The sequence below is a fragment of the Carassius carassius genome, chromosome 5 (genome assembly GCF_963082965.1).
Source record: "Carassius carassius chromosome 5, fCarCar2.1, whole genome shotgun sequence".
NCBI lineage: Eukaryota > Metazoa > Chordata > Actinopteri > Cypriniformes > Cyprinidae > Carassius > Carassius carassius.
In genome coordinates, this window is record NC_081759.1 from 821,039 (window position 1) to 835,259 (window position 14,221).

General features: G+C 36.7%; 1 protein-coding gene across 3 annotated transcripts in view; it reads left to right on the plus strand.

Moving 5' to 3' along the window:
* dnm1a (dynamin 1a) overlaps positions 1 to 14,221 on the plus strand; it is a 52,596-nt gene that overhangs the window by 28,309 nt on the left and 10,066 nt on the right. For all 3 annotated transcript variants that reach the window (XR_009433819.1, XR_009433818.1, XM_059549333.1), the window contains exons 11-15: positions 936 to 1,022; positions 1,099 to 1,169; positions 1,828 to 1,879; positions 3,304 to 3,315; positions 4,343 to 4,456. Coding sequence is in view for 1 of the 3 variants with exons in the window: in XM_059549333.1 (XP_059405316.1) it covers positions 936 to 1,022; positions 1,099 to 1,169; positions 1,828 to 1,879; positions 3,304 to 3,315; positions 4,343 to 4,456 (336 nt within the window). In the remaining 2 variants the exon portion in view is untranslated. The remainder of the gene's footprint in view (positions 1 to 935; positions 1,023 to 1,098; positions 1,170 to 1,827; positions 1,880 to 3,303; positions 3,316 to 4,342; positions 4,457 to 14,221) is intronic.

Sequence of the window (14,221 nt, forward strand, 5' to 3'; positions counted from 1 at the left end):
TGAAACCAACATAATGTATATACAAAACAGCAGTCAATATGAATTATGCAAGTCCTATAAAGCATCTGTGAGAAACTGAAGTCCTCATTCGCTTAAGATTGATGCTTATTCAAATAAACTGCACTGCACACATGCATGCATCAAGGTGCAATCTGAATTGATTGACTGATTTAAACTTGATTCATAACTGAGGAAAACACTTTAATTCCGTTGGTTTTATGTAATTTCTTTGGAGCTTGACATGAAGAATTTTCAGAAATGCTTCTTTCATGTTAGAAAGCATGAGCATCACATGTGTTCGGTACAACACAAGGGCCATTAAATATCTTTAAGTGGGGCGAAATAAGGCCTGATGAACTGTGGACTATCAGAACAGTCATTTGATTTCATGTGGTTTTATGAGATGATATAAAAGAGCCTCATTTGTGCAGCATGTGCTTGTGAATCCACACAAGTTCTCAGTAACCTTCATCTCAGAGCATGTTTGTTACGGCTGTAGCTCATTTCTACTGCTGATCCCTGATCATGTGATGCTTCACTGTTCACTGCATCCCTGTGTCTCTGCTGGTGTGTGTGTGTGTGTGTGACTGACTACAGGTTCCAGTGCATCAGCATCATATATTATTACAGTATTGCGACATCAAATGATTCACAGCTGATTCATTCCCTGTCTTATTTTGAACGATGAATTAGTAACTGCTAATGCAGTTTAATTTCAGTGCATTTCAGATGCACTGAAATGTAAAGTCATGTGACATACTGTATGTTGACTGAGTTTCTTAACGTCAGCTCGTTTTCTCCACGTATGCATGCATATCTAATGTAAGATCATGTTTACTTTAAAAAAGACTTTGCAACAGGTGGTCTCTCTGTTTAACAATCAGGCTCATTCTTTAGTAAGACTCTCTGGTCTGGTGTGTGTGATTGTGTCACAGCTGGCCCAGTATCCCATGCTGAGAGAAGAGATGGAGCGGATCGTCACGCAGCACATCCGCGATCGCGAGAGCCGCACTAAACAACAGGTGAGTCGCATCAGATCCTCACAGAAACATGCTTTAAACAGCTGTTCACTTGATGATTTCTCCTTGTGTCTGTCAGGTGCTGCTGCTGATCGACATCGAGCTGGCGTACATGAACACCAACCACGAAGACTTCATCGGGTTTGCCAAGTGAGTTACGTTTAACCTCCAATGACTCAATATAGTGCCACGGTTATTTAACCCCAAAAAACGAACCCTAACGACCATAAAATCACATTTTTAACTAGAAAATGTATTAAAAAAAAATAATATAAAAGCAATAGTTAAAAAAAAAGTAATTATAACAATTATAATATAATATGTAATAATAACAACAACCACGATAATAATTGCTAAAAATTAAACTGTTAATATTACTAATACATAATAATAAATAACTACTAATATAATAATATAAAATTATAAATAATAAATAATATATTAAATATATAATAATAAATATATAATCATTATTATTTTATATTATTATTAGCATTATCACTAACATTAAACCATTAATATTAATTATAAATAATAATACATCAATTATATAAAATCATTTAAAAAATAGTTATTATATATGATTTTAATAAATGTAAATAATATTTTTTTCTATTACTATTATAACTAACATAATATAACATAAACATAATAAATACAGAATTAGAATAAAATAGAATTATTATTATTTATAATTAATATTAATGGATACTCAATGACATTCAGACATTTTTGGCCACTGTATGTGTTGTGTAGTATGTGTAGAACTGATTCTAAGCTGATTTGAGTTCAATTCTGTCCTGTTTAGTGCGCAGCAGAGAAGCAGTCAGATTAACAAGAAGAAAGCGGCTGGTAATCAGGTGAAGGCGGCTGAATTACAGTTCATTCTCCTCATTTAAAAATGAATTGCTCTGTGCTTATTGAAACATGCTCATCTGATGTGTGTCCAGAGTCTGCATCTCTCTGTTCTTCATCTCTGTTTCTTATTCTTTATCTTCATGCCCTTATCAACTGATCCAGGGCCAGGTTTGTTCTCACGCTTCTCTCAGTTCAAGTACAAGCTTCATCGTAGAACTGATCTTAGATCAGATGTTACAGGAATGTTCTGTGTTCAGTCGAGTTCAGCTCCATCATCAGCATTTAGACATAACTAACTCTGCACACGGATCAGCTGGAAACACCAAGAGATGGGTTTACATGTGTTTACATCCCAGTCCAGACTGGTTCCTGCTGGTTAGTGCTGGATGACAAAGGAAGCCTTGCTGGTTAAGTTATTCACTAGCATCTATGTTGAAATTCATACTGTTTTGAAAGTGTCACCACTTGATTTAAGCATTATATGTGTTCACATGATACTAGTGTTAAAAGTCAGAATTGTTGACCCTCATGAGTGCTGATGATGGAGGCTGAGCTGCTGTATGAAGTCTCCTCACAGTTCTGCTTTACTCAGATCAGTTGTTAAGGGCAGCAAGTGACAGCATGATGTGTGTTTGTGTGTGTTATATGACTTGTGTAATCATAATCATTGCATTGAACTGTAGATGTTTTGGAGACATGAGCAGATGCTTAAGAGGTGACGGAGATCAATGCAGAATAGGACAAAACTGTATATATGGCTTGGTATTAGTGGTGGAAATCAGATGCTTCTAGCACAGGCTTTTCTTTGTAAAATAACCTTTGACCTGTGAGTGAAAATCAACCCATTGCGAGTTTAGAAGTAGCCAAATTCTGCTGAAACTGCTGACTTGGCAACCCCATTCATAACGAACCAAACAATTTTAAATCCTATTTGTGTCCCTGCAGCACAGAAGCAGTCATCAGTGTCACAGACGTATATTTGTAGAAATACACAACAATACATTGTATGAGTCACAATTATACATTTCTCTTTTATGACAGAAATCATTAGGATATTAAGTAAAGATCATGTTAATGAAGATATTTAGTAAATCTCCTACCGTAAATATATCTAAACTTAATTTTTGATTAGTAATACGCATTGCTAAGAACTTCATCTGAACAACTTTAAAGATGATTTTCTCAATATTTAGATTTTTTTTTGCTCCCTCAGATTCCAGATTTTCAAATAGTTGTATCTCAGACAAATATTGTCCTCCGAACAAACCACACATCACTGGAGAGATCATTTATTCAGCTTCAGATGATGTATGCATCAAAAAAAAAGTGTCTCAGATATCTCTGGGCTGTTCTCTGTCTCTGGTGTTTCTCTTGTGTTTTCAATACTGACATGTTCTCTTTTTCTGTCATGTCTTGTTTGCATCAGGATGAAATCATGGTAAGTGGACTCGTCGTCTGTGTGTTTTCTAAAGCATACGTGTTACACAAGACTGGACTCTTACGCACATGCTTGTCTAGTCTACATCTGTGAGTCTGTATTCAGCGGTTGCATAAGATGCTTTCGCTGCACAATCAAACTCATTTCTGCGTGTCTCCCTGAAGCCGTGGCATCACTGAAGATGTCAGTCGTGTGTAATGACTGTATAGTGTGCACTACAGAGGGTTTGCTTTGCTTCTTCTCTTCATGCCAGCTTTTCTGATGTTCAGTGTTAAGATGAGATGAACCTGTTAAGAACTTGTCTGGCCATAATTCACCCCCAAATAAAAATAATTAAGAAATGATATTTTGTATAAAAATGTTATAGGGCTATTTAAGCAATTAATACAACATTTTCCTTTATCATTGTCTTAAACGTCTTATGTGTCATTGAACTTGTTTCACTTAATTCATGATTAGAACAGAATAATAGCAAAATACAATGTATTTCTGTATGTAAATTGACATTTAAGACGGTTTAAGACTCAAGTGAAGAAATTGTGTGTTCTCATATACAGTATGTAAACGAGTTGTTAATTCAAAGTTTATTAAACACAGTTCACCATTACCTTTTAAGACAAAATACTAGAAAATGGAAATAACTTTTACTGTACCTTCTGATCAAAAAGTGCTGTTCTTCAGTATTTTTCAAGTGTCTAAAGAACATTTACTTGAGAAACAAAGTCGTTTTATTTTGTAAAATTGTTCAAACTTATGTTCATGATAAAATGAACAAATATCTGACAAAACTGAAAAAACTGAATCAAAGAGAAAACTTCTTTTCATTGTTTCAAGCATACAGTGAACGTCATTTTGTTGCATTTCCCAGAAAAGACTTTCTTTTTCTTTTCTATTTTGCATCTCCAGTGCCATGGCTCTGATTTAAGTTTTTTTAAGGCTTTAAATTGAATTTAGTGAATTTCGAAGTGTTTATCATTGCACACAGATGGTTGTTTTTCTGTAATATTTCGTGGCTGATGTGTTTCAGGTGATCAGGAAGGGCTGGCTGACCATCAATAACATTGGCATCATGAAGGGCGGCGCTAAAGAGTACTGGTTTGTCCTGACGGCCGAATCTCTGTCCTGGTACAAGGATGACGAGGTGAGATGTGTTTTGGTCGAGTGCTGCTGTCGGGTCGGTCAGGAAGCTCAAACAGACTGCAAATGTGTGACTTTAAGACAGAAGATGACAAAAAATGACACACTTTAGGCTCAATGCTTTGTTGAACTGGGTTCTGTCTGGCTTCAGTCTCACGACCGCATCACAACTGATCATTCACTTCAAAGTTAAAGCAACATCGTCTTGATTTACGTTGGATCTCTGCCTCGAATCGTCCGCGTGCTTCGCTCAAACAGCGGCGCCATCACGCCTGCTGCTCACCAATCATCACTCCCTTCAGCTTTAACGCCACGCTTTAATGTGGAATTATTTATATCAGTTTTCCGCTATAGAAAAGGAATGATCTCAATTGGGTTATTTCCGAGCCGTCCCGTTTTGCAGGCTTCTGCTGACTTGACGCTCTTTTTCCCCTGGCGTGTTTTTGGCTGGAATATTTTCCAGCACTGGAAGGTTTTTCTGCTTAATGAAGCTTGCAGGACCTGCGAGAGCTTTTCTCTGATGATGCCGCCTACGGCTCTCCACACATGCTCAGTCTTTCAGAAAGGAAACGCAAAGAAAAGGTTAAACTCAGTCGTCAAGCATGTTTTGATCGTCACACTTGGTGGGGTGAATATTGATATGAAGAGAACAGGGTTAATGGACAACATGTTAACATCATATACACAGTCATTACTTGAAATAAAATAAACTTATTTGAGCTAGTATTTATTGTAACATTTCTTATTTTCATTTAGTTGAACTTAAAGTACTTCAGTTGAAATAAAAATTATGTATACATATTAAAAATTAGGAAAAAAATCAAACACAGATTAACTAAAACTTTTAAATTAAAATGATTAATATTAATAAAAAATATACAACTATTTTATTTATACTAAACTAACGCACAGATGCTCACCAAAGCTGCATTTATTTGATCAAAAATACAGTACAATTTAATATTGTGAAATATTATTATAAAGTAATTTCTGTGTGAATCTGTGTTAAAGTGTAATTTATTTATTTTTGTGATGCTCCGCTGTATTTTCAGCATCATTCCTCCAGTCTTCAGTGTCACATGATCTTCACAAATCATGAAAATATGATGATTTACTGTTTGAGAAAAACCGAAAACAGTCACTCAATATTTGACAACTCTTGAGGAAACTGATACATTGTATTTTTTTGAATTCTTAGATGAATGAATGGAAAGTAAAAAGAACAGCATTAATTTGAAATAGAAATAACATTATAAATGTCTTCACTGTCACTTTAGATCAATTTAATGCGTTCTTGATTAATAAAAGTGAGTAAACATGTTTATTTATAGTGCATTCTGATTCCATGTTGACTTTAAAGTGGTGTCTAGGTAGGCGTCTCGGGTAAAGCTGGCACACACATGTGCATACCAGAGCCTGACCTGTCTCACACACACACACACACACACACACACACACACACACACACACACACACTCACCAAGAGAGGACTGCTCCTAATAAAACCATTGACTTTCAAAGAAACGTGTGTGTGTGTGTGGTTAGCTGGTTTGGGTCACTAACTAGGAGCATGTGGGTCAGAGACAGCGAGGGGGGCGCTGCAGTCCACTTTCATCTGTCTGCGAACACAAAGTCTCCTTCACACACACACACACACACACACTCACTCTCTCTCTCTCTCGTATATTTATTTTATCGTGGGCTGGCGATGATGGTTTCCCAGCACTCAGAGCCCCAAAACTAACACAGGCCGACTCAGAAGTAAAACAGTCACTAATGAGCTCAGAAAGCAGCAGAAACTCTTCCGCGAATGAACACGAGTCTCAAACCTACACACACACACACACACACAAGGGTCGAGACCCTCATCACTCTCTGTCTAAATGATCAACAAGCGTCTCAGTGACATCACTTCCTAACCCTAACATCTCAGTGCAGATGTATTTCTGCTTAACCTAATTTTTCACAAAGTGAGTTCCCTCGTCGCCTGGTGTGTTTTGGGGGGTTTGGGGGAAGCGGGCAGCGCTGGTGCACACACACACAAACACATAGTACTGATACAAACACACACACACACACACACACACTAAATGAGGACATATAGCTGAATGAAAATGAAATCAGAATGAAAATAACCCAAACCTATTGCTAAAATGAATTTGTTTTATTTATAAATTTTTTGTTCTAATTTTTGGCAGGTTTTGTTAGATTTGACTCACTTTTGAGTACAGTTTGGTTCACAAACTATATTTAAATTGCGATGGACGCTATTTTTTCATTGTTATTCTTTGTACATATGCATCAAACACACTGTAAAAGTATATGTTTTTTGAGTTGTTAGAGTATGTACTACAAGAAAATACTATTTCAGTCTTCCTTCTTCAAAATTTCACATTCAATTTAACACCATTATGCATTTTTTTTAAGATGCAATGTGAAGTGCTCAAGTTTCCTACATTTACAACTTACAGTTTGTGTGTGTGTGTGAGTGAGTGTGTGTCTGTGTGTGTGTGCGTGCGTGCGTGCGTGTGAGTGAGTGTGTGTCTGTGTGTGTGTGTCTGTGTGTGTGTGAGTGTGTGTGTGCTCTTGTTTTTGTATCATATCAGGACACAACTCTGTATAATGACATGGGTATGACACAGGTATTACAAGGAGAGGGTGACTTATGAGGACATAACCCATGACCCCATTTTTCAAAACGCTTATAAATCATACAGAATGAGTTTTTTTGAGAAAGTAAAAATGCACAAAGTTTCCTGTGAGGGTTAGGGTTAGGTGTAGGGTTGGTGTAGGGCCAGAGAATATACAGTTTGTACAGTATAAAAACCATTACACCTATGGGATGAACACACTTTACACAGAAACAAACGTGTGTGTGTGTGTGTGTGTGTGTGAGTGAGTGAGTGTGTGTATGTCTGTGTGTGTGTGTGTGTGTGTGTGTGTGTGAGAGAGTGTGTGTGTGTGCGTGAGTGTGTGTTTGTGTGTGTGAGTGTGTGAAAGCAGAAGTAAAGGCATCAGATCAGAAAACACTGTGATCCAGGAAAAGATTTAAGTGGAAACATGTTTATATGGTTTTCGTATGTCTGGATGTTTGAGAGCGTGTGAAAGACAAGCCTGAAGATCTTCATATGAGTCCAATTGAGAAACCGTTTTATCTTTTGACTCTCTCCATCTCTCTTATTTAACCAGATCCAGATGAATACGCATAAGAAAAAGAATCGCTTTCATATCTCAGCTTCATATCTCGACAGTGTCTGTAGTCTACATCTCAATATGAGTCTCAAAAATCTTTGTTTAGCAACTATCATCACTGTGAATTGTTAAGATAACGTGACACTCCACACTTTGCGTTGGTATCATTTTATACTTTATTTTGCATTTCATTCTTTCTCTGACATCACTACACGCTGATTACATCAGTATCATGATCTGCTGTTGTCATGGCGATGTGTTCTGGAGTCGTCATGGCGACGGGCCGTCTCGAGCATCCCCGTCCAGCCTAACCAATGTGCAGACTACTGTACAAACACTACTTCCTGAACAGGTAGTCTGAACACTGGGCAGGCGGGACGGGCGTCCGCAACTAAACCAGTGAGCCACAAGTCTGATGAGGCTGAGTCTGAAAAAGGCAGATCATGTAGGTGAGACACACAGATGATGATGCGTTCTGATTGGAAACTTCCTATTTCCTGTTGAGAGTGATGATGCATTCCCTGCGGTTTCATGTTTCTCATAGAAATTCCCTAAAACTCTGCTGCTGCACGTTAGAGAAGGTACATGGATTTAGTACGAACTGATTAATGATTCATCTGACTTTTATACACTAAACACACACACACACACACATATATTAATCAACATAATAAATTGTAGTACTTAAGCATGTTTCTGATAATTAAAAAAAATATATTATAAAATATATTTTAACTAATTTTTTGAGACTTTTATAGTGTCTATATATACATATATTAAGTTATTAAATCAACATACTTTAATCTGTCTATATATACATATATATATATGTATCTCTTTGTGTTTCTGGTTATTTAGTGATACATTTATCATTTTGACTTTGATAATCCCACACACTCTTTTGCCCTCACTGACCTCTGAAATAATCTTCATCACGGCTGATGGTTTTTAACGTTCATCTGCTCTCACATTAGAGTCAGATCAGCTGGTAATAAGAAACAAATAAATCATCAAACTCTAGATTCCTCATTAAAAGATGAAGATACTGCACCTCATCGTCCTCTCCAGCATGAGTCTAGCTGTTTGTCCAATGCTGATCTCAGTTTTCCCAGTGTTTCTCAATGTGCATCTGCAGGACCTCAAAGGCTCTTCATCCTCACCGTCGCTTCTTCCCCATCATTCCTTTTTCCCGAATAAATCATAAAAGTGTGTCCACTAACATCTCCTGGAATCAGCATCTGTGGGCGAGCGCCTCGTCTCTGCATTGACTCGCAGGCTTGACGTGGCATTGGACTATTAACTAACTTTACTAGTGAGAGAGCCAAGGAGCAAGAGAGGAGAAAGAGGCGGGGCTTCGTTCTCCTTCCCGCCTCCGTCTGGCTTTCCTGCTTTTTGGGGAGTCGGCAGGAAGTGGGGGGTCAAAGGTCAACAGGAAGTGAAGCGCATTCATTTTCTGCATGTGTTGTGTCATTTCGGGGAGGGGGTTGGGGTGCATGTAGCGTGTTCGAGTGTGTTTGTGTGTGGGGGGGGGCTGCATGGCTTTGTAGCGCTGCAGGAATGTCGGAGTTTCTTGGCAAGACGGCGGGCTTGTAATAACTCCAGATGTGCTGGCCTGTGGTGTGCTGGCGTGTTTTTTCTTCTGAAGCCGATTTCCTTTCCCTGTCCAGTGTGAATAAAGAGGCCTTTATGCTGGACAATCACCCCCCCACCCCACCCCAAGCACCACGTAACTGGGTGGAAATCAGGACCAGATTTGATGTGGGAGGTGACGGCGACCAGCGAGAGATCGCATATAATTCCGAACCACAGCTGGCTGTCAGGGGACGCTTCTTACTTCTTACAGATGTTGCTCTTGTTTAAGTTCATCTTACTAGTGCACTTAGTTAGGTTTACATAAAGATGATAAACTACAGTCCTACTAAGTATTCAGTGCATGTCATCTGGCTGTGTTTGTGCATGGGATTATTTACAGTAAATGTTAAAGCATCATTGAATATTTTTACTACAAAACAAGAAATATTTAACAATTTTAGATGTCAAATTTAACAGTGCATTGATTAAATTAAATTAATAATGTATTAAAATCATTGCATTCATTTTTTAAAAGTCTTTTAGATGTCAAATTTAAAATGTCAATGACTGTGATTAATTATTGTAAATGTTGTTTATATTTTATTTTAGCAGAAAAACATTCACATGCTTAATTTAATCCAAATTAAAAAAAATTTAGATGTCAGATTTGTTTAATTAATAATTTGAAAGAAATGGCATTAATGATTTTTTTTTCTCATGTACAATGATCATGGAAATATTCACATGTAAACATCCTTTAACAAATGTACACATTAACACATTAGTGCATGACATTATTTATAGTACTTTTAAAGGATCTTATTTTAACTGGGAAACTAGATCTTTATAGATCTTTAGAATCTTTATTATATGAGCAAAAAAACTATTTAAAAAAAAAGAAAGAAAAAGCACTTTTTTTGCATCCCCCATCTCACAATGGTTTTATGTGGTTTATGTGAGTGCAGCAGGCAGTGTGGCGTTGAATCAAAACATGTTTGATACAGAGCAAAAACCTTAATCCTCACTATACAAAACCGTTTCCAGTTAGTCTTAACATGAGTAAAAGTGATGCTTCTGAAGTGCGTGAGAACAGATGTCATAAACCTTTCGACAGCTTTGTTGCTCGTTAAGTTAGGTTTTGTACAAATAAACGGTGCTCACGTTTTTTTGAGCAAATGTAAGAATCAGGTCGTTTCTGACTCACTTCAGATTCTTGTTCTCTAGTTAATCTCCACCCATCTGTCCAGCTCTGCAGTGATGTGGTGTGAGTGTTGTATTGTGGGTAGTGAGTCACAGGCGGGTGCTCTGGGTGGTGACCGTGTTTGCTTTAGCTACGGTTTCTCCTCTCAGAGCCGAGCAGGACTCAGAAACGCCTCGGCGGGGAGCTGGCTCAGCACTCTCTCTGTGGACAGTTTTGTCTCGTTTTAAAAACATTTACATATTTTAAACTGGAAAATTCACTAAAAATGTTCTGAAAAATTGTAAGGATATAACAGTGCATATAATTAATTAAAATAATAATAATCAAAATAAAAAAGCATTCTTTTTTTCTTTACATTTTACTACACATTTAAGTGTTTTGAAATGTTTTATTGAATTGAACTTAAATGAACATCAAATTTATTTTTATATCGGATTCAACACACAAACACCACAAAAATTTGAGAAAAAATAGAAATAATAAATGTTTACTTATTTTCTCTAACTACATGCAATAATTGGTTGAATTGGACATCTAAATTTGACATTTGCATTTTTTTCTGTCTAAAAAAAGTTGTATTTTAAATGAGTGTATTTGTATTAAGCAGTCAGTGTGGTGTTGAATCAAATTAACCCATGCAACTCTAATGCAGTTCTCAGTTAGCACTGAGAGTATGTAAATTCTGTAATCCTGCACCTGAGACGCTTAACTTCAAGACTGTGTTCACTGCTACTGTGAAGTAACGTTACCAGAAAAGCAACACCTCCCTTCACTGCTAACACACCATCATCCTCTCATTAAACTTCTCTCGGCTGTCGGGAACATTCATGTTCTTTATGAGGTTGGTAATGATAAGAGTTCAGTACGTTCAGTTCATTTTGGCTCGACACGCTCAAATTTCCCTTCTGTCTGCGAACCCAAACACACTGTAATGTCATTTCAGATTTACATTACTTATTTGCATTTTACATTTCTTTAAATTTTAATTACAATAAATAAGATGTTGCCAAGTTTTTCCACTATTAACTCTTTTGAATTGAACAAACGCAGAGTGAGATTTTAACAAATCACCGATTCTTAGGCGATGCATGAACTGATCAAAGGTTTCTCTTGAATGAAAGCATCTGCCAAATGTATAAGTACAGGAAGTTGCAAGCTTAGATGCAATTTTTGATGCATAGACAAAGTCTTAATAAATATTATATGAATGTAAAGCATGCATTTTATTGCACACACAGTCAAGGATATTTTAATAATTTTAGTAAATCAATGTTAGTCATGTTGTAAAGTATTTCAATAATAATAAATACAGTTTTTGTCTTTGACGTTCTTGACGAGGCTATTTTGTTTGGAAGACTAGAATAAAAAATAAAAAGGTGACCAAGTTTTCTCTTAAGTTTATATCTTTCAATTCTGACTTTGTATCTCGCAATTCAGAGTTTACATTTTGCAATACCGAATTTATATCTTATTATCCTGACTTTTATTCTTAGTTACAAGAAGTCAGAATTGTAAGATGTAAACCCGTAATTTTGAGGAAAAAAATGTCAGAATTATTAAATAAAAGTCAAATTATACTTTATTCTGTGGTGGAGATGTGCTTCCATAGATTTTAGTTTAGTTATGTAATCTAAATTTACAAATTCTGTCCCCCACATATCCCCAGATGAATACTGCTTTGATTATTAAAACCAAATCATATCAAACAAGAATTTTGTTCAAGATACTTTTTGTGAGGAGCTTGTGGAGTAGTGACTAGTTTAGCACTCCAAAAAATGCTCGTAGATGTCAAAGCTGGATGAGGGATCTTTCTGCAAAATGACGCGGTGCCTTTTTTTTCTTTGGTGAATTAAAAACAGAAAGAGGGAAAAAAACATGCATTTTGAAAATTGCTGTTGGCCATGGCTCAAGGCGCAGTCGTTTTGGTAATGAGGGGTTAGAGCGGCATTATTGCTCCCAGATGCCTCCCCGCGTCTCTCTGGCCTTTGATGCAAAACCAAGACACCAGCGCTTTTTAGTCTCTCTCTCTCACACACACACACACACACATTACAAACCGCTTCATTTTTTGGTTTAGTTCTACATATATGATCACACCTGATACCATTAGCTCTACATGATGCAGGGTGTCTTTCTGTTGGTTGAACTTGGACATGACGTGTCTCAAAAGTGTGCTTGTGTAGCAGTTTTGTTTGGATTAGCGCAGCGGGCAGCAGTCAAGCGTGAGAAGTGTGTTTATGAATCGAGTCTGAACTTCCTCTGCTCTTATAATTGCGCTGGTATTAGTCACACCAAAAACAAAACAATGGAAAATATCCACAGTTCTGTCCATGTGGTTGGACATAGGAAGGAAACATCTCTGATGAGATCTAGTTTATGTTTCATCTAGAACAGAAATGAGATTTAACTGAAATGAGTTTTAAAATAGATCTCGACAAACTGTGGTCCACATGTCCAATGTGTAATGAAAGAGCAAGATCTGAGGGGTGAAATGTTCTTAGAAAGTGATTATTTACGTTCTTGATTTGGATTCATGAAAAACATCTTAAAGGAATATTTCACCAAAGTCTGCTGAATATGTGCTCATCCTCAGTTCATCAGAGATCAGGATGAGTTTGTTTCTTCATTAGGTTTGTAGAAATGTCTCATCAATGGATGCTCTGCAGTGAATGGGTGCCGTCAGAATGAGAGTCTGATAAAAACATCACAATAATCCACAGCACTCCAGTCCATCAGTGAACATCTGGAGAAGACAAAAGATGAAACACATCCAGCATTAAGATGATTTTAACTCAAACACACAGAGTCTATAATCATAATAACACTTCCTCCAGTGAAAAAGTGCATCTTCTGTTGTCTCTCACAGATTAGTTTAGATCTGTTTAAACGCTGCTTGATCTGTGCAGATTTCTCTCCTGATTCAGACCAAAACACTTTTTCACTGGAGGAAGTGTTATTATGGATTATAGACTCTATGTGTTTGAGTTAAAAGCATTTTAATCAGGGCTCTGAAACGGTTCAAGGAATGAAAACGAAAACCGCAGACGAACAAGATTTTGACAGGAACAGAACCAGAAACTAGATCGAACTAGGTCGAGATCGAAAAATTTAAAATGGCCATTAACTGGTTAATAACCTTATTTTAATATTTAATATTTGAAATTTGCTGTCAACCAATCAGGATTCACTTAGTTCACTGACAGTTTAACAAAACGAAAGACAAAAAAAAGTGCTGAGTTTCGGTGACACGATTCAAAGTTTACGGAAAGGAAAACGAGACAGCAGGAAGTAGTTTTCTTTATTTTGCAAAAGCTTTACAGTTTTAAATGATGATCTGTATAACCAACCAGCGTTGGTTTGACCATGTCACGTATTTCGTCCCCTTGGAATTATAAGGGTCTATCTGCATTCCGAGTAGTTTTGCGATATTGAGCTTCAAAGTTTTTGCATTCCATTCGACTGTGTAGATAGAACCTTATTGTTTTTTAAATAAAATCCCATAATGTATACAACATAAAAAACAATCTATCACATAATGTAAATAAGTTGCACAGAATAACAATATGGGAAAAACTAAATTTTGACAAAAATCATTATCAAATTATCAAAATGAAATACTCTGTTGTCCGATCGGTTGCGTTCAGCGTGACTGTGTTGATATAAAGCCCATGTGAAGGATGCTGTTCGATGCCAGTGAAGTACAAAGCCTGTTTCATAATAAATAATATTTAAGCATCCAGATACGTTGACAATATGTAAACATTTGGATTCATGCCTGAATGAGAGAGGTAGGCTTCAGAGAGA